The sequence below is a fragment of the Monodelphis domestica genome, chromosome 3, assembly GCF_027887165.1.
Source record: "Monodelphis domestica isolate mMonDom1 chromosome 3, mMonDom1.pri, whole genome shotgun sequence".
Taxonomy (NCBI): domain Eukaryota; kingdom Metazoa; phylum Chordata; class Mammalia; order Didelphimorphia; family Didelphidae; genus Monodelphis; species Monodelphis domestica.
Window position 1 is genome coordinate 123,415,559 of NC_077229.1, and position 21,155 is coordinate 123,436,713.

General features: G+C 41.5%; 1 protein-coding gene across 3 annotated transcripts in view; it reads left to right on the forward strand.

Moving 5' to 3' along the window:
- The window catches only part of ST3GAL1 (ST3 beta-galactoside alpha-2,3-sialyltransferase 1), a 139,209-nt gene extending 123,017 nt beyond the window's left edge, over positions 1 to 16,192 (forward strand). For all 3 annotated transcript variants that reach the window (XM_056823032.1, XM_056823034.1, XM_056823033.1), the window contains 4 exons: positions 883 to 1,062; positions 10,189 to 10,234; positions 13,389 to 13,508; positions 15,150 to 16,192. In XM_056823032.1, coding sequence (XP_056679010.1) covers positions 883 to 1,062; positions 10,189 to 10,234; positions 13,389 to 13,508; positions 15,150 to 15,323 — 520 coding nt within the window. In that variant the 3' untranslated portion in view covers positions 15,324 to 16,192. The remainder of the gene's footprint in view (positions 1 to 882; positions 1,063 to 10,188; positions 10,235 to 13,388; positions 13,509 to 15,149) is intronic.
- Positions 16,193 to 21,155: the final 4,963 nt, after the last annotated feature.

Sequence of the window (21,155 nt, forward strand, 5' to 3'; positions counted from 1 at the left end):
TTGATAAATATTGATTGAACGGTTAATTTTGTGTTTTAGCGTGTTTATACATAGCTGTTTACATGTGGTCTCCTCCATTTTACTGTAAGCTCCTCAAAAGCAGGGACTTTCTTTGGTCTTTTGTATCCACAGTGCTTAGCACAGTGCCTGACACATAGTAGATGCTTAATAAATGTTCATTGATTGGGGCAGCTGGGTATCTCAGTGGATAGAGAGCCAGGTCTAGAGATGGAAGGTCCTCTATTCAAATGTGACCTCAGACACTTCCCAGCTGTGTGACCCAGGGCAAGTCACTTAACCCCCATTGGCTAGCTCTTACTGCTCTTCTGCCTTGGAACCAATATGCAGTACTGATTCTAAGATGGAAGATAAGAGTTTAAAAAAATGTTGGTTGATTGGTAATATTTTCATTTTTAAAACCAAGACCTTGCAGCATACCATATGTGGCACACTATATTTAAGATGCAATGGGTTGGGTCAGCAAAGAGCTGGAGAGGGGTCCTAAGCAATCTCTGGGATCACCTACTCCCTTATCCCCACGAACCTCTAGTCTCTCTTGAGCCCCAGGTTTTTGTACCTTCAGAAAGTCAGAAGAGGTCACCATCCAGATTCCTGTTCCACTCACTGACCCCATAGGTGACTTGCCAAAGCAATGCTAAGCCTATTAAAAAGTGTCAAGTGAAAAAATCCCTGCTAGGATCATAGTGTTAAAACTAGAAGGGCCCTTTGAGGGCAATTAGTCCAGAAAAACCTAAATCCTCAAGAAAAGTGACTTTCCCCAACTAACCCAGAGAGGAAAAGTCAAACCTGAGAAATAGTTCCTATGGATGGTTTGTCCTTTCCTCTCTTATCTCCCTACCTGAACTCCTTTTCTCTTTTCAGAATGAACCGAGCCCCCACAGCAGGGTTTGAAGTTGATGTTGGGAGAAAGACTACTCACCACTTGGTGTACCCTGAGAGTTTCCGGGAGCTGGCAGGAAATGTCAGCATGATCCTGGTTCCCTTTAAGACCATGGACCTTCAGTGGCTGATCAGCGCTCTGACCAAAGGGACCATCAACTTGTAAGTCAATCAGAGCACCAAGATATCATCTCCCTTATAATTACAAGCATTGTGGGCTCTTAGAACTGAAAGAGTTCTTCAAAGAGAGGAGGTTGAAGCAAAGAAAATAGAATGTTCCAAGACAGCGAGACGACCTGCAAACAACTAGACGTGAACTAGATATAGACAAAAAACTAAAGATAATAAACAGGAGGAAGGCATTAGATCTGGAAGACACTGCAGAGTATAGGATGCCCAGGGTGGAAGCTGATGTCTGAGAAGGATTCATCTCTAAGGCAGGGCATACAGGGAAATTGCTAGGCACGAGATATGGAAGTCTTGAAGTATAAGAAAGGAAGTCCTCTCATTTGGGTGACCTGCCTTTGCTAGAAAGGGGCTAATTAGAGGAATTGGCATTTGGCCAACACCAGAGAGTATTATTGGTCATTTCTGAGAAGGGGATCCTCCAAATTCACAAAATAAGCCCAACGAGGGAAGTTGGACTGAACGATAAACTAAGATCTGGCACCTAACAAGTTACCAGAAAGGTGTAAAATGTATTAGAGCCAATTCACCTTTGAGGAACTTGCTTGCCTCTTGATGTCCCAGGTAGCTCTCATGACTTAGGATGAAGCTAGATTTGGTTCTATTAACTGGACTTACTTGGTCAAAGAAAAATGTTGTTCCTCTTGACTCTTCAGAAGACTTGAGACCCAGACCCCCAAATTGTCCAACATTATGCGGCAGAATTTTTCCCTCTGTCACCTTTCTGGGACTGGGCTTCATCAGTTGGGTAAAGTATGGGGAATTTGGCAATAAATCAATGAGAAATTATCAGGATTGTACTGGGCACTAGATTTCAAGAAATCTAGAGTCCAGTACTTCATTTCACAAATTATTTACTGATCCAGAATAAGTCACTTCACCTCAGCCCTAGACTCCCTGTTTTAACCCTTGCTTTCCTGTTCTGTGCTCTTTCCCCAAGTTCTCAGCACCTAAATATTTTTGTAGCCCAACGGGCTAGTGAGGCAGTCAGGTAGTAGACTGCTAGGCTTGGAATCAGGAAGATGTGAATTTAAAATCAGCCTCCCATATTTTCTAGTGCTATAATCCTGGGCCAGTCATTAACCCTTTGCCTGTTATTTCAACTATAAAATGTGGATAGTAGCACTTCCCTCCAAGGCTATTGTAAGGATAAAATGAGGGATTATTTGTAATGGATGTTGCAAACCTTTAAGTGCTATATAAATGCTAGCTCTTATGATTATCCATAAAGCTAAGGTTTTGGACTACATGATCTCTAGTTTCTATCATTTCAAAATCTGAAACTCCTGGGACCTGGAACAAGCTGTAATATCTCTGGGCCTCTGTTTTCTCATCTGTGAAATGAGAAAGTGAGGCAAGGTGACCTCTGAGGTCCCTTCTAGCCTCTAGGTTGGTTCTTTAGCCAATGAATACCTGGCCACCCCAGGTCCACCCCATTCTCTGCATTGTAGAGAGCTCTTTAGAGCAGAGACTTGTTTTGAACCAGAGAACACCAGAGAATAATTCTTGGTGACTCCATGCTTACAGCATTCCCCAGTGTGGTCTGAACCAGATTAAAATGTAATTGGGAAATATTTAATGAAATAAAATGCAAAAAATTGATAATATTTCATTTTAAAACTGAATCAATATACTGTCCTCAGTATTTACCATCTTGCTCTGTACATAGTAGGCATTTAATAAATCTTTCTGAATAAGTAAATGAATGGATCAATGGTCCCTGCCCTCAAGGAATTTACACTCTATTGAGAAGACAGAGGGGACACTAATAAATGCAAATAAGTATGAGTTAAGGTAATGATAGTGAAGTTATATAAGAAAATTTGAATAGAGCCCCTTTAACTGAGAGGATAAAAGGAAGGCTTTATGGAGGATTTAACTCATGACAGGCCTAGAAGGAAAAAGATTTCTGTAAACAGAGGAGAAAAAAGCTTGGAATGAAGAGGACCTGGCTTCAGATCTCATCCCTGACACTGAATAACTTTGCCTATGGATGAATTACTCCCTGAGCCTCAGTTTCCTCATGTGAAAAAAAGATAATAATAAAATACCTTTCATTACTGCCTCATACTGGAAAGTCAGCTGAACTGCGGGAGTCAGGAGTCAGTTCCAGTTCTCCTATTAACTCACGTTGGGATCTTGAGCCCCCTCATTCCAAGTGCCCATGCTTCCTTCAAGCTTCCAAGGGAGGGACTCCTCCTGTCATGTTTCAGAATTGTTGAACATACATCATCCACGGTCACCTCACCCACCAAAATAGCTCATGTCCCTTCCCTGCTTTTGGTGCTAATAAGCCTTCATAAAGACCTTCGGTGTTCTATTTGTGAGACTCTGGGCAAATCACTTAATCCCAAAGCTAGCCCTTGACTTTCTTCTGTCTTAGAATTGATACTAAGGCAAAAGGTAAGGGATTTATTTTTTAAGACCTACTATGTGTCAGGTACTGTGCGAAGCTCCAGGAATTCAAAGAAGGGCAAAACAGGTTTCCTGAGATCTAAGAAGCCTAAGAATCTAACGGGAGCCGACACGCAATCATCTAGGTAGGAACAAGATATTGACAATAATGGATGAAAATCAACAGAAGGAAGGCACTAGAATTCTTGGGATTGGGAGAAGCTTCCTGTAGAAGGTGGGATTTTAGCCAGGGAGCTGAGATAAGGAAGGAGAGCATTTGGAGCATGGAGGACAGCCTGTGAAAATTCCCAGATTGAGATGGAATGTCTGGTTGGAGGAGCAGCCAGGAGGCCAAGCTGCTGGCCTGAGAGGATGCAGGATATAAGAAAGCAGGAGAGGCAGGATCTAGGGCTAAGGAGGCAAGTAATGAAAGACTTTAAACACCAAACACAGGATTTTGTATTTAATCCTGGTATAGCATATTACAGGGAATCAGAAACCAAGTTATCCCCACAAGAACTTAATGAGAAAGCTAGAGGAACCTTCCAGAGTTTATTCCCAACCCCTTTACTTGATGGACAAAGAAAGTGGGGTACAGAGACCACTTGCCCAAGGTGTGAGCAGAGCAGAAAAAAATCAGAGAAATCATTTGCAGGGACAGTCTATTTCCTTTTCTCTTCTTCCTTCCCTCCCCCACCCCCCACCATGGAGAGGATGTCCAGTGGCAATCCTTGGGACATCCTTGACCACCGGCCTCCCCCGGGGCTCTGGATCGTGTCTCCTCCAAGGCTTCCATCTGGCTTCCCTCCCTGGCCTCAGCCACCAGCCCAGCTTTACCAGGCCCTGCCCTGGAGAAAGGAGATGGAGGCAGCAGCCTGGCGAACACCCAGGATCTAAGGGTGGATGGCCTGGGTTCAAATTCTAAATTACTGATTGGCTCACCCTATACCATATATCACTTCCAACTCTCTTTGACTCATCTCTTAGTGATAGCTGACTGATTTAATGGGGAAAATAGTTTGAAGAACCAAAGCTGTTTAGCAGGAAGAGACATAATAGCTGTCTTCAAGTGTGTGAAGGACTATCCCACAGGGAAAAGGATTTAATTTGTTTTGCTTATTCACAGAAGACCCAATTTAGAAAGGCAGCAAGAAATAGAGTGGATAGGGTGTGAGGTCTAGAGTCAGGAAGACTTGAATCCAAGTCCTATCTCAGATACTGACCAGCTGAGTGACCCTGGGCAAAGCCAGTTAACTTCTCTAAGACTCAGTTTTCTAATCTGTACAATCAGAATAACTTCTTGGCAAATAGATTCCTAAGTATTTTTATATTGTCTAGGGTGATTTTAAATGGAATTTCTTTTTCTAACTCCTGCTGGTGAGATATGTTGGATGACTTATGCGGGTTTATTTTGTATTGTAAACCTTAAAATTTCTTAGACTTATAAATGTTGGAAATTTCCCCATTGGGAAATTTCATACTTGAAAAATTTCCTACTGATAGTAAGAACTCTATTGGAATGTGAAAACCCTTGGCATGGGAGGGTCCTTCTCCTCCCTACTTAAGACTACTTTAGGACAGAAACCTTTTGCTAAACAATGGAAAGGGCTTTGACCTATGCTTAAGCATAGAACAGGAAGTTCTTTGAGTCATGATTGATTTTAGAATTGATACAATAGAGATACTTGGAATGACAGAACCAGGTCTTGGAACTTACAATCTCCACCCTACTCAGTCTAACAGGATTTAGGAAGGGCTGCAGCATAGATCAAGATTTAATTATTTGAGAACATGACCTACAACAGACATGTGCAAAGGAAACAGACCTCTGGGCGGTCCTGGGTTAAGCTAGAGCCACCATTGGCACAGGGGAGACATTGACAGTGATTGGTAGATGTGAGAACTGAGGGGAGGGGACTTAGATGGTTTCCTTAAAGATAGCTGGGTCTGAGGAGAGAAGGAGGAGGTTTTGCTCTGAGCGAGGTGGCTCTGAAGGAGGACTGAGGAGGTTGCTCTGTTGGAGGACCAGGAGAGAAGGCAGGCTCTGAAGGAGGAGAATTCTCTGGAAACATTTCTTGAAAGGAGGCTCTCTTGAAGGTGGAGCCTGAGGTTGGCATGAGAAGCCTTACCTAGAGAGATCTTGGGTGAGTGATAAAACCAACTGACTGATTTATTCATTCTTATTCCTTTCTTACTTTCTCTCTTTCTATTGATTAATCAGTGTATTATAAATTAAATTTCTCTATAAAACCCAGTTGGCTTGGGCATATTCATAAATTGGGAATATATTCCCTGGCGACCATCTTATATTTATATAAAACCAAGACACAGTAGAAAACATATTTCAGCGGTCATAATTGATATATATATTTCCCTTGCTCCCAAACATTTTAATTATCACAGTATCCTGCAACTTAGCTAAAGTTGTTGATTATTTCCACTAGCTTTTTAGTTGATTCTCTAGGATTCTTTAAGTAGACCATCATATCATCTGCAAAGCATGATAGCTTGGTCTCCTCATTGCCAATTTTAATACCTTCAATTTCTTTTTCTTCTCTAATTGCTACTGCTAGTGTTTCTAGGACAAGGTTAAATAATAGTTGTGATAATAGTAATCCTAGTTTCACTTCTGATCTTATTGGGAAGGCTTCTAGTTTATCCCCATTGCAGATGATATTAGTTGATGGTTTTAGATATATACTGCTTATTATTTTTAGGAAAGTCCCTTCTATTCCTATGCTTTCTAGTGTTTTCAATAGAAATGGGTGTTGTATTTTGTCAAAGACTTTTTCTGCATCTGTTGAGATAATCATGTGATTTCTGTTGGTTTGATTATTGATATGGTCAATTATATGAATGGTTTTCCTAATATCAAATAGAATAACTTCTTTAAGACTCAATTTTCTCATCTGTAAATCATAATAACAATAGCATCCAGGGTTATTGTGAGACTCAATATAAATGTATATATTTATATTTTATATATGAGAAAAATAATTGATATAAATAAATAAGCTCTTTGCAAATGTCAATATTATATAAATGCTAGCTATTATTACCTATAAAATGGAGATAATACTTCATCCATCTCCCTCACAGAGTTACTGGGAAGAAAAAATTGAAGAAGTATTTAAATGTTTTTATTTAGGAAAAAAAAGGCAGAGGTAATCTCCCAGCTACCTGGCACCCCCAGATAGAGTGCCAGGACTGGAGTCAAGAAGACTGACTCATCTTCCTGAGTTCAAATCCTGCCTCCCATACTAACTAGTTTTGTGACCCTATATAAATCAATTAATCCTGTTTCCTCATCTATAAAATGAGCTGGAGCAGGAAGTGGCAAAGCGCTCTTGGCAAAGCTGCCAAGAAAATCCAAAATGAGGTCACAAAAAGTCAGACAGGACTAAAAAATTACTGAACAACAATGAATCTCCCAGAATTCCAAAACTAAGAGGGAATCTTCATGGTCATTTGGTCTAAGCTCTTATTGTAAAAGTGCTGGTACTTTGGACAGAGCCCTGGCTCAGGAGCCAGAGCTAGGTCCAATTGGCACCTGGAATACTTATCCTGTGTGAGACCTGAAGCACTTCCTTTAAACTTCCTAAGCCTTCATTTCCTCCTCTGAAAAATGAGAGTTTGACAATATGTCCTCTGTGGTCCCTTCCAGCTCTAGAACTATTATCCCAATTAATGGGAAGCCTTGAAACCTGAATGATGGACATGAGTTAGCAGCAACCTTAATCTTAAAAGCCAGAGCTCCAAATGGCTCCATACAACATTGTCTCACACATAGGTAGCCACCAAGATGAGGCTGCCCCTCGAACAGGGTCTTCCAGGGGCAAATACATACTCTCTGTATGGTGAAGGAAGCCAAAAGGCACCTTGATCCTCCTTTGAGTTCTGGTAATTGTAGAGGCAATTCACCTTTGAAGACTCACTAGCCTTTTGATGTCCGTATGCTCAATATTTATGGAAAAAAAAGTCGAAAAACTGCTTTCTGCAATTAAAGATCCAAGACACAATTCTGTTGGCCTCAGAAGTACTGTGTGGTCAGTGGAGTTTGCCCCTGGGACTTCCACATCCCCTTCTGCACTCTTCCCCCCACCCTTCAGTTAATCTATTGTTTCTTAGGATGGCAGGAAACTTTGCAAAGTTAGAGTAAGACGACACAGAAAGGGAATCAGTGTGATGTCTTGGTGAAGGTACAGAACTGAGGCCAAGGTTCTCATCTCAATTTTGCCACTGGTTCCTTGTGTAGTCTTAGATAAGTTCCCTCACTCCATAGGTCTTTAACTTCCTCATCAATGTAGCTACAAGCATGTACTTGAAATTTATTATTATTATTATTATTAACAGCATCAATAATAATTTAAATTAATTTTAAATAATTTTCACTACATCACACTTAAAACTAACTTTAAATTGTTTTAAATGTAATTTAAATTTAATTATTTTGTGCAAGATTTGATTTTTTTTAAAGAATTAGAAATGATCCATTGTAACAATTCTATTAGAGTACTTTTTACAATATTTTAGAATGCATGGTTCTAAGTTACATTAGCAGAAGGAATACAAAATGCCTTCATTTCTGCCCCCTGCCACTCCCCTTACCCACCCAAAATAATCCTTTTATCAGACCTAAGATCAAGGATGACAGAATCAGTATTACAAACTTCCTCTCCTCCTCTAATTTCTTTCCAATAGGTCAGTGCTAAAAAATTATGCAGAAGCAGAATTATTATTTATTGTTATAATTAGTCATTACCATTATAATTAATAATGATGTCTCCCATTTCTACAGCCCTTTAAAATTTACAGAGCTCCTTCCTCACAGCAACCCTATGAAGTAAGACAGGTATTGTTTTTCCCATTTTATAGATGAGGAAGCAGTCTTAGATAATTGCCTAGAATCCAACATTGCTAATGATCATTGAAGCTGGTTGTTGGCTTCCAGTTCCTTCATTTTTCTCACTACCACGTGCTTCTTCTCCATGACCATTGAATTCTCTTTAAACTCTTGATATTTGATGGTTCCAGGGACAAGAAGCCTCTCCTCTCCCTGCGGGTAATAAGCAAAATCTGGTCATCTTTTTAACTGTCAGTCATAGTATAGTGTTCCAAATGTGTGAGGCCCAGTGTATGGGAGGCCAAAGGGAAAACGTCCCTCTAGCCTTCCTCATCTGTAAAATGGGAAAATTAGAAAACCTTTTTGGGCTGTAACGATTTTAGCTATATATTGGTGGAAGGGAAAATCCAAGATTTCAAGGCAGAGAACCCGGGTTCACTTCCCGTTTCTGTGCCTGAATGGCTTCAGACAAGTCATTTTCCCATTCAGTTGCCTCACCTGAAAATGGGTTGTACTAAAACTAGATCCTCCCAGATCTAAATCTAATCTAATCTTACTTCACTTTTCAGGTCTCTGTTTCCTTAGCTGTAAAATGAAATAATTTTTCAGGGTCTCAGTTTCTTCTTCTGTAAAATGAAGTATTTAACTGATGGATCAATTTCAACTCTAAAGCAAAGCTCTATAAAAAAGGACAGACTCAAAAACTAATCACTATTGCCCCCTGGTGGCCATCACGTGGCAGGCTCTAGTTGTGTGATTGCCCAAAGATCTCAAAATTCTAGTTCTCTGGCTGGGAGGGATCTCAGAGGTAATCTGATGTCCCCTTCCACCTCATTTTACAGGTGAATAACTAAGATACAGGAATGCCAAGTCACTTGCCAAGGGCTATACAAATAATATGCATCAAAGGCAGGTTTGGAGTCCAAACCCAGGTCTGCATTCTTTCCTCTCTCCAGATGGTGCCAGGTCCTGATTATTTCTTCTCTTATTTGCCTCCAGGAGTTGCTTCCCCACATCAGTGAGGCCACTTACTCAGGAGTATCTGGGCAGAGCTGCACTGGTTTTTAGTGAGGCATTCATGGGTTTGGATCAAGGAGACTTTCAGTAGCTATGTATCCCTGAGCAAAATGGGGATGCTAATAATATCTATCTCGCAGGATTATTGTGAAGATCAAATGCATATTTTTAAATATTTGGCAATAGTCATGCTCTTTGTGGTGGCAAAAAACTTGAAAATGAGGGGATGCCCTTCAATTGGGGAATGACTGAACAAATTGTGGTAAATGTCGGTGATGGAATACTATTGTGCTCAAAGGAATAATAAAGTGGAGGAATTCCATGGAGTCTGGAACAACCTCCAGGAAGTGATGCAGAGCAAAAGGAGCAGAACCAGGAGAACATTGTACACAGAGACTGAGATACTGGTACAATCGATTGTAATGGACTTTTCTACTAATATCAATGCAATGATCCAGGACAATTCTGAGGGACTTATGAGAAAAAATGTTTATCCATATCCAGAGAAAGAACTGTGGGAGCAGAAACACAGAAGAAAATCACATGGGTTGATGGGATTATGACTGGGTCACCCTAGTGCAAATATTAATATAGAAATAGGTCTTGACATGGAAAACCCAGTGGAATTGCTCATCGATTATAGGAGGGGAAGGGAGGAGAGGAGGGAAAGAACATGAATCTTGTAACCATGGAAAAATATTCTAAATTAATTAATTAATAAAATGTTTAAGGAAACATAAATAAAATAAAATATTTGGCAAGCTTTAAAGTACTCTATAAGTGTTATTAATTATTATCATTATAATATCATTACTAACTCTACTCTGTTCTTTCCCTTTTCTTTCCAGCACGTATGTCCCTGTTCCCCGAAAAATACATGTGAACAGAGAAAAGGTGAGTCATTGGTAATGACACTAGCTGATAGTCTTACTTTTAATTTATTTTCCATATTGTTCATTTTTGTGAGTAATCTTATAAAACCAAATCTTATATAACCAAACTTATATTAACCAAACCAAACTTATAAAACCAAAACCCCAAAACATAAACCTAAGTAAATAATTGAAAAATTATATGCTTTCCTCTGCATTCTGACTCCCAACAGTTCTTCCTCTGGAGGTGGGTAGCGTTTTTTTGTCCTTAGGCCCTCAGAATTGTACTGGATCATTGTATTGCTGTTAGTAGCTAAGTATTTCACAGTTGGTCATCCCACAGTATTGTCATTACTGTGTACGATGTTTTTCTGGTTCCATTTATTTCACTCTGCATCCATCCATGAAGATTTTTCCAGCTAGCTGATGTTCTTAAAAATAGCATAAGGGACTTTCCCCTCCATCCCCTTGTTTCATCTCATGACAACCTCATAAATAACAAGGCCAGGTATTATTATACCCATTTTGCAGGTGGGGAATCCGCCTCTCAGAGAGGAAATAGGTCTTGCCCAAGGTCCCCTGCAAGCCTGCTCCTTTTCCTCCTACATCATACTCCCTTCTCATCGCTCCAAGAACACCGCTGTGCCTTTTCCCCAGCCCCCAAGGCACAGGCCTAGAACTAGGTTATTCTCTGTTGAAAGGCCATCAGGTCTGGTAGACTTAGAATCAGGATAACCTAGGTGCGAATTTGCCTCAGACACCTTCTAGCTGTGTGACTTTTTGTGAGCTATTTAGTCTTACGATACCCCATTTCCCCATCTATAAAATGCCCCTGGCTCCCTGTGTGGTCTTGGACAAGTCCTCTTACTCCTCTCCCTCTTCGGAGACTTGTCAAGCCCCCTTCAGCTCTAAACCGGATGTTAGCAACGTTTCTTGTCTTCTTAGTTCATTCTGATTTTATTTTACTCAAAGAGGCAGGGAAGGAGTGAGTGCAAAGATTAGCACAGAGAGTCCCTAAAAGAGCATCAGGTTTATATAGAACAGAAGCTGAGGTTAACCTTTCAAACCCTGGGACAACGAATGCCAAACTTCAACTCCTTGAGGACGAGGACCACCTCCCTATTCTTTTGGATTTCTCCCTTCTCTCCTCAAGGTTTAATTCAGTATTTAACCCCTGCAACGCCTTCAGTCAATACCGAGGTAGTAGAGAGTGGGCAGGTTTGGGAGTGAGGAGACCTTCTGTCCTGGCTTACCCCGGGACCCCAATATTCCTAGAATAATGGTCACAGATCTAGAAAGGATCTTGGAAATCACCAGATTCAACCCCTTTCTTTCACCAATGAGGAAACTGAGGCCAAGGGAAGACAAACAATTTGTTCAGGGTGACCTAGCCAGTTTAGTTAAAACCAAGACTTAGCATTTGGGTCCTTTGTTCCCTAAACTAAAGAGACCTGCTTTCTCCGGCAGAAAAATGAGCACCAGCACCTGAAATCCTCCTCCTCCCACTCTGCCTCCCTCCGTCCCCACGAGGAGCTGACTAGCACCCTGAGAGCACGGCCGCCACAGGTGCCCTGCCAGGGCCCCCCCACTCCTTCCCAGGCAGTCACTCGCATGTCTCCAGAAGTGAGAGAGGACACAGAAATCTCACCAATTAACCTCCCATCCCCAAAGAAGGGAGTCCTGTGGGGTTTCTAAGCGTTTCACTGTTACTATAATTACCAACTCGGCAGGAGATCTCGGGCAGTGAGGGAATCTGAAATCCCCCAATTAGTCAGGATTTTTAGAGAAGGGAGGGGAGGCCAGGGAAGTCCCTGGAACCTCTGTGCCTCCTCCTGCCCCACATCCAGAGAAGTCTGGAAGGAAGAAACCAGCATCCAAGGGATTCTCAAGGCAAATGGAGTTCCAGGAGCTCTGTGTGACTGTGTCTGTGTGTCCCACTGACTCTTGCAGAACCAGAACTAGAAAGGGCCTCGGTATTTTTATTGTTTCTTATTATTTAATATTGTTTGGTCATTTTTCAGACATGTCTGACTCTGTGACCCCATTTGGGGTTTTCTTGGCTAAGACAGTAGAGTGGTTTGCCATGTCCTTCTCCAGCTCTCAATTTTACAGATGAGGAAACTGAGGCAAACAGGTTTCAGCCCATCATTCTTTCCACTACACCAGAGGTTATCATTAGGGTGGAGTACTGGGCCTGGAGTCAGAAAAACCTGAGTTTAAATCTAGCCTTAGATACTTACTAGCTGTGTGACTCTGGGCAAGCCCCTGTTTGCCTCAGTTTCCTCATCTATAAAATTGAGTTGAAGAAAGAAATGGCAAGCCACTTCCGTATGCTTGCCAAGAAAACCCCAGATGGGGTCACGAAGAGTCAACGTGACTGAAAAACAAGTGAACATGTAACAAGGAGGTTATCAAACATGAGGCCTCACAGGGCCCACAGTATTCTAAGTTTGGTCTGAACCAGATGAAAATGTAATTGGGAGCTACTTCATAAAATAAATAAAGATACAACAAAACATGGATGGCATGACATTTTAAAGCTGAGCCAGGATGTGGCCCACAGGGATCCTTCTGTAGGGATTGTTGGACCCCATTTCTGTTTGATTATACTGTCGTTGTTTTAAACCATTCTTCTTCTCCTTAAACCTTAGGAAACAGTCTAATCTGGATTATTAGAGCTAATTCCCTCCAGAAAAAGAACTGGTGGATTCAGAGTACAGATTGAAAATTTTTTTCACTTTCTTTATTTTTTACAATTTTTTTTTGCACCATGGTTAATATGAAAATATGTTTTGCATGATTTCACATGTATAATTGGTATCACATTGCTTGCCTTCTCAGTGAATGAGGAACAAGAGGGAGGAAGAGAATTTAGGACTCATTTTTTTAATGAATGTTAAAATTACTCATTAATTAAAAAGAGACCCTTAGGTTAACCAAAAGGTTAGCTGTGGAAAGGGCTCAGAAAGAACATCCATCCCTTTCTCTCATTTTAGAGATGTAGGAACTAAAGCCAAAAGCAAATGATCCACCCCACAGCTAGGTAGCCAGTGTATTAGACGAGGACTAGAACCCAGGCCTCAAGACCTCCCCCTGCTCTATCTGAGACTTTCTTCCCACCATGCCACATCACCTCATTATTTTGCTGACCAGTGTGATATTCTCCTCTTGTCCAGATCCTCATCTATCATCCAGCATTCATCAAATATGTCTTTGACAGCTGGCTCCAGGCCCATGGAAGGTACCCATCCACTGGAATTCTCTCTGTGATTCTTTCTCTACACATCTGTGACAAGGTAAAACATTTTACTTTTCAATCAGCAGAAAACTCACTCCTGCTAATCTTTTTATATTAATTTTAAAAAGCATTTATTAAGTGTCTGACAAGTATCTGGCACTGGGCTAAGTTCTGAGAATACAAAGAAAAGCCCCCCAAAATACTTCCTGATCTCAAGTAGCCTCCAGTCAAACAGGAGAGCCAAGTTGAAAACAACTTTGTACAGACAAGATCTGTAGCAGGTAAATTGGAGATCTTCCCAGAGGGACGGCCCGAAGATTAAGAAGGAGAAGGTCTGAGGAGAGACTTGAATCCAAGAGGCAAAGATGAGAAAGGCAAGAGTTCCAGAGAAAATAGCAAGACTTTGATGGATGATTGTTGACTTGTTGACTTAATGACAAAGAAAAGATAGAAATTTCATTAATCTTCTTGAATGTTGCTTTAAATATTTTTTTTTTAAAGGCACATCTTTAGGAAGGGTAAGAGAACTGGTTTGACTTTCAGGAACTGGGATAGGCTGCTTTGAGAGGAACTTCTCCACCAGGAGAGCTAGCCAAAAAAAGTTGGGGGGGGATAGAGAATCAGACCTAGAGATGAGAGTTCCTGGGTTCAAATCTGGCCTCAGATAATTCCTAGCTACGTAACCTGGGCAAGTCACTCAACTCCCATTGCCTAGCCCCTGATGCTCTTCTGCCTTAAGACCAATACTCTTTAACTTCTACCTATCGATGCTGGTTCATAGGATCATAGGTTAAAAAGTGAGAAGGACATTAGGGGATATTGAAGCCAATTCCCTAATTTTTCAGATGAGGATCCTGAATGGGGGGCAAAGAGGTTATTTCTCAAAGATCTCACAGCCCACAAGTGGCTTCCAGTCACCATGTTGTTTGCCCTTCTCTAGATGCACTCTCCCTGGGTTCCTAAGTTTCCTCAAATGTGACCTCCCCAAAAATGGAATCCAGTCTTCATAGATGGAATCAGAGGGGGGTGGCACCTTCACTTCCCTTGTTCTGAATACTATGCCCTTTCTTAATGCCCTCTCAGAACTAATTCTTCTATTTGGCTTCAGTACCATAATGATGACTCATAGCCTACTATGGATATACTCAGCCCTCTCCCTCCAAACCCCCAATCAGAAATCTCTTCCAGAAAGAGTCAAAGAACAGTGCCCCCTGGAAGAGGATGGGTTTGTTGAGAGGAAACACGTGAGTTAGGTGATCTGGACTTTCTCTTCTGAAATTACATTATACATTTTCTTCTTTTCTCTCTCTTTTTAAAAGCTAATTTGTTTGTTACAATAAAATTCCCAGGCATCTCCTTCCCTCCCTCCCTCTCCTCCCCACACCAGAGAAGGCATCATGGGACAAAAAAGATAGATGTATAGATAAAACTATATCTTGCTTATTTCTATTTATTAGTTTTTCTCTGGAAGTGGACATACACAAGTCATTCTTCAAACACTATTTTTGTTATATTTTCTATTTACTTATGTGTGTACACATTTCTTCCCTCCCGTCTAGGATATAACCCTCTTGAGGGCAAGGGCCGGTTTGTTTTTGTCTTTGTATTCTCAATGTTTTCTTTCACAGTGCCTGATGGGTGGAGCTTAATAAAAGTATGTTCCATTGAATTAAATATCTTTTTTCCTGTATTCTTCTAGGTGGATCTCTATGGCTTTGGGGCAGACAGTAAAGGCAACTGGCATCACTATTGGGAGAATAACCCTTCAGCTGGAGCTTTCCGAAAAACAGGGGTACACGATGGTGACTTTGAATCCAATGTGACCTCCACTCTAGCATCCCTTAACAAAATACGAATTTTCAAGGGGAGATGACCCCAGGCCAGGCCAGAAACCCTAGTGGATCACTCTCTGTAATTTCAGCCCCTGGCTCCTTCCTGCCTCCTTCTTCGGGGTCGGTGAGCCACAAGGATGTGACAGGCCGTGAATGGCAGCTGGACCGATGGGCTGTGTCTGTTTCACACTTTGTTTGATTTCCTTTGGGACTAGAAGACAATCCTCAAGAATCAGTAATGGACATCGAATCTCAGCTCAATCAGTGTTTGGGACGGGGTGGGTGGGAGGTGGGGAGAAGTGGGCAGATACCTGCAGAAGATAAATGATTGAACATGATTTTCCTACCTCTGGAAAGAACAGTAGGCCTGGTTTAGAGACATTTGACCCCAGGCATGGTGTTCCCACTTTCCTGAAATAAAGGAATTCCCAAGGAGTTCCCAATGAAGATGGGAAGAGAGAATTGTTGGAAGATTCCAGATGAATGAACCACGAATCAGAAAGAAATACAACTGTACTTATAATTTCTTAAAATTTTCAAGATTACCTCATTGATCTGCTTAGGCATTCATGGGAAAAGGCTGGTTTCTTTTTAGTATCTTGCCAGGCAGGTCCAGTGTCTGGCTTCCTGCTTGGCAAAATAAAAGGTCTTCACTTATACGCTCATACACTGGCCCTCACGGGGAAGAAAGGACCTCTGGTCTCAAAGCTTTTATCGAAACCATTATCCAATGCTTCTGACATGAATCTGGGAAAGAATGGGAGGATGTACACATCCTGTAGCCCTGATTGCTCTTCCGCCATGCTCTCTCCATTTGTTTTTTAAAGTAAATATTATTTTGGAAAATCAGTGTTAAAGCAAATGTTGTTTTGGGGAAATAAGTGTTAATTGAAATCCTTCTCAACCTGGAGCAGACTGGACATTTAATTATTCCACGTGCCTTTCTATTTTGGAAACCAACCTACATTACTTTGCTAAATGAGGCAAGAGCCCCATATTAAACTCTTTGGGTCAATTGGTGACTCGGACCATGGAAATGTGACATCCCCCACAAACCATGGCAGCGTTTTAACTAAAGCACCCGTAGCTGGTGAGGGAAACAGTCAGGTTCCACCCCCACAGGCCCAACGCTTCTCCGCTTAGCTTTTGTGGCTCAAAAGTCAGTTCCCAAATTAGAAAGAGCAAAATAAGACTTATGGTGACAAAATGTGTTGGCCATTTAAAGTCTATATTTAAAATCTAGTCGGCATGCCTTTCAAGGAAGTGTAAACTACTGTAAGACAGTGCAGGTCTTTGAGATATAGCACAGGACCCAGCTGTTTGAATGGGGACACGGCACCTGGTGCCACCTGTGGTCTGTGCCATCTGAGCAGATACGATGACAAGGGAAGTGATGGACAGTGTGGGGGAAGTCACGCTAGCCCTCATCTCCTCTGCCCAATTCTTCCTTCCTTCCCTGCTTGTGTTCTTTCGCAATTATTTATTGATTCTTGGAAAAAATGAACCTGAATTTGCATGTCTCAATAACATCCCATTTGGGGCTTTAATTATCTCCGTTGTAGCTTCACCCAGTTGCTCAGGTTTCCCCCAACTTCAAAAACTGTTGGTTTGATTCTTGAAGACATGGTGCTTGGGGGCGTTGTTGGTTTGGAAGGCTCATCCTGGGAGATCACCTACCGAGAGGTTCCCTGCTCACAGAATGGTCTGGGCAAGGTTTTCTGGTCTGCGTGGCGCTGCTCTTCTTGGCTGATCAAGTCCCTGTTTTGGATGAAGCATGTGAATACAGGTTATGTTGTGACAGGATTCCCTAGAGTTAGCCCTGCCCTGAAAGACTCCATTCCTACGATTCCTACCATGAAGCTCATCCCTCGGTGTCTGTCCGGTATGATTCCAGTTCAGTCAATCCAACAAGCATTTAAGCATCCCCAGTGCATCATGCTGGGCACTGGAGTCATGGGTACAAAAATGAAATCATCCCCACCCTGAAGGAGCTCATGTTCCACTGAGGGGCTCCTTAATAAACTATTGGTAGCAGGAAGATTTAGGGACATTTCCAGGAAGGAGAGTGCTTAGTGAGTTTCTTCTTCTAGTTAATTGAGAGTTAATACATGTTTACTGAGTTCCTACTGGGTGCTGAGAAAGCATTGTACTATGTGCTAGCAGAAATAAAGCATGGGGGGGAGGGGGGCAGCTGGGTAGCTCAGTGGATTGAGAGCCAGGCCTAGAAACGGGAGGTTCTGGGTTTAAATCTGGCCTCAGACACTTCCCAGCAGTGTGACCCTGGGCAAGTCACTTGACCCCCATTGCCTAGCCCTTACCACAGTTCTGCCTTGGAAACAATACATGGCATTGATTCCAAGATATAAGGTAAGGGAGGGGAAGGAAGGAAGGAAGGAAGGAAGGAAGGAAGGAAGGAAGGAAGGAAGGAAGGAAGGAAGGAAGGAAGGAAGGAAGGGAGGGAGGGAGGGAGGGAGGGAGGGAAAGAAAGAGAGAGAGAGAGAGAGAGAGAAAGAAAGAAAGAAAGAAAGAAAGAAAGAAAGAAAGAAAGAAAGAAAGAAAGAAAGAAAGAAAGAAAGAAAGAAAGAAAGAAAGAAAGAAAGAAAGAAAGAAAGAAAGAAAGAGAAAGAAAGAAAACAAGCATGGGCCCCTGCCTTCATGAAGTTTATGGTTGAATGGGGGAATGGATATGAAGATGGAATGCTGTCATACCCAGGATTGTTTAAGTACATTACTAAATTTCAAAAGAAAGAAGACCTCTTGTTTTGTTTTTGTTTTTTGTTTTTTTTTTGTTTTGTTGTTGTTTTTTAATCCCTTACCTTCTGTCTTAGAATTGATACTAGCAGTTCCAAGGCAGAAGAATGGTAAAGGCTAGGTAAGGGTTGTGATTTGCCCAGTCACATAGCTAAGAAGTGTCTGAGGTCACATCTGAATCCAGAACTTCTTCCCTCTGGGCCTGGCTCTCTATCTATCAAACTTTCTACCTGCTCTGACCCTTTGTATTCCATCCTTTATGGGGAATCCTAGAATCTTGAAGCCAGGGACCTCAGAGTCTCTCTGGTCCAGCCCATTCCCGAAACATGAATCTTCTCTAGGACATTTCTGACTGGTGATCATTCAGGCTCCCTTTGAGCACATCTAGGCACCAGATCCTTTTACAGTGGATGAGTTCACTTTCTGGCTTTGATGAATAGAGTCTTGAGGTTGGGTAGAAATAGATGTACCCCTTGGAGGGGTTCAGGTCTCTGGGATGCAACTGTAGGACCCAAATATGTGAATGGAGACATGGCACCTGGTGCCACCCACAGTCTGTGCCATCTGAGGAATTGTGACTGCCAAGGGAAGTGAATTCTCCTTTGGGGGTGATGAGCTGCCCAGCACTGGATGTCTATTATAATCCATGACTAAAATACATGGAAACTTTTTCTCCAAATTGTGGATCACTCCATTCTTCTCTTACATCTGCTTAGGGTTCACTCAGGACAATTCCCTTCACCCAGAAAGTGTTCAATATCTGGTGATTGATTGAGATAGGGAATTGGGTTAATTGTATTCCAATGTAAGGAGCATATATACCTAAAAAACCAAACTAACTAGACATTGGAATAACTTATTTTGTGCTTAGAGGAGAACCTAGAAAAAGCATATTAGAGCCAAAGGAATCAACCTCCTCCATCTTTTTTTTGATAAGGAAACTAAAACCTCAAGAGGTAGACAAACTCATTCAAGGTCACACAGCTATTAAATGTCACAGCCAGAACTAGACCAAGAGTTTCTTAATTCCTGATTGATTGTGTTTTTTAATCCTTGAATTTGCTTCTTCATCCTAAATTTTGAGTGCATCCCATCCACCCACCTCCCAAAAGAAAACTCCAGCATATTCCCTGAGGCTTCTGGTCATTGGCATTCAAATTAAGGAGATTTTCTTATATTTGAAAATTCAGCTAGTGCAAAAAAGTCTCAGACTCTTTCCTAAAGAGGTGAGACTCCATGACTCCTTTCTGTCAATCAAGGAGGTCATTTCAATATGGTCAGGCCTTGGCCCTAAAAACCTGGTCCAGACAAGCTGGAGGTTGTATTAGGTAGGGATTAGATAACCAAGGTTGCCAATAACATCTCAAGTCATTGGACATTATTCCAATTAATGGTATTCAGAGTTCAGAAAGAACATTCAAGTGTTAGAAACTTATGGTTCCAAGATGGACCAGCAACTAAGGTCAAGGACACTGACAGGAATATCCTCCTTATTCAATATCCCCCCAAAAAATATGCCATGTGATAACCAGAGGGTTGTCATAGAGGAGACAATTCATTGTCTCTGTCCTTGGAAGGCTTTTCAGAGAATGAGAAAAGTTAAAAACTTTGGCCATGACCTGCAGACTCTGCTGATAACCATTCATTGGCTTTGAAAAGGGAAGAGGAGGGAATTTTGAAGGGTAAGAAGGAACACTGGGCATGGAGTCAGAGGACCTGGGCTTAAATCCTGTGCAACCTTGATTGAAATCTGTCACTTCTGGACTTCAGTTTCTCCATAAAATGAGGTGGTTAGACTGGATTATCTCCAAGGTCCCTTCCAGCTCCATGACTTATGATTGCATATACTCCATTGTGCCACTTTTAGTCATGAATGGGGTGAATAAGAGGAGTGAAAGGTGCATGTTGAATGCACTGAGGATTGTCATTTTTCTACCCTTCCCAAAGGCTGGACACCTTCCACACCACAGGACACACACTTCCACACCACAGGACACCACACCCCCTGGGGTGTGGACCTTGTGGTCAGTGATAGTCCCACGTGTTTGAGGATGAAAGAAAAAAAACTTGACCCATTCACCCAGCATATATTAAGTGCCTACTCTCTGCCAGGCACTGTGCCAAGTGCTGGAGGTGCAAAGAAAGGCAAAAACAGTCCCAGTTCATGAACTAAAACCAACCCCTACAGTTCAAGCAGGAAGCTGAGGGCGGTGTGTAGCATCTGAATCAAGACCAATGGGTGTGGGATGATGTTTGCCCAGCCCAGGAAGCACCTGCACCAGCATGGACCGAACACCTGGCTGCACACTGATCGCCCCTCACACAAGTAGCTTAAGCACTTCTGGACAGGATTCACTCTCAAAGCCAAAGTTTCTTAAGCACTTTTTACAAAAAAAAAAATGTTCTTTGCTGCACCCCTGATTTTGTTTCTACTATGTCTTGATCTTGATTTGCTTTGCAGATAAGCATTAGCAGTTAATAAACACTTGGAATGAAGAGAGAGGAGTTTGAACAGCTCAGATCTCAGTAATGTTTTATTTATTGTTAAAACATTTTCAATGATCCAATCAGAATTAAAATAATGAACTATTTTTATTGCCTTTTAATTGTACTTTTGTCTCTGTCTGGGATGACTAAGTTTCTTTTTATTTATTTCATTTTTTCAGTGAACAAAACTATTTTCTCTCCTTCCCTCATGAAAAAAAAAGAAAACCAAAACCTTCATAAAATCATAGTTTTAGATATTAGAATTATTATATTAGTTTTGAGCTAGAGGATGTTAGGAGTCCATCCTAGCTCTGCTAAATGCCATAAAAGACCAACAAACCAATTATAGAAGGTCCTAAAGGAAGAGTCACCACTTCTTGGTGAATAAAAACTTTGAAAACCATCACAGTGGATTTCAATTTTTTTGGTCTAAGATGAGATGGAGGTGAAGAAGGGGTAGAAATTGAGGACTAACTTGGTGCTAACCCCAAAACATCTCCTCAAGTCTCTAATGTCTCTTCCAGCTCTAACATAGAATTTAATATTTCATTTATAATAATGATGACAATGATCATGATAATAGCAGGCATTTCTATAACTTGTTATAGTTTGCTAATTGCTTTACAAATGAATGT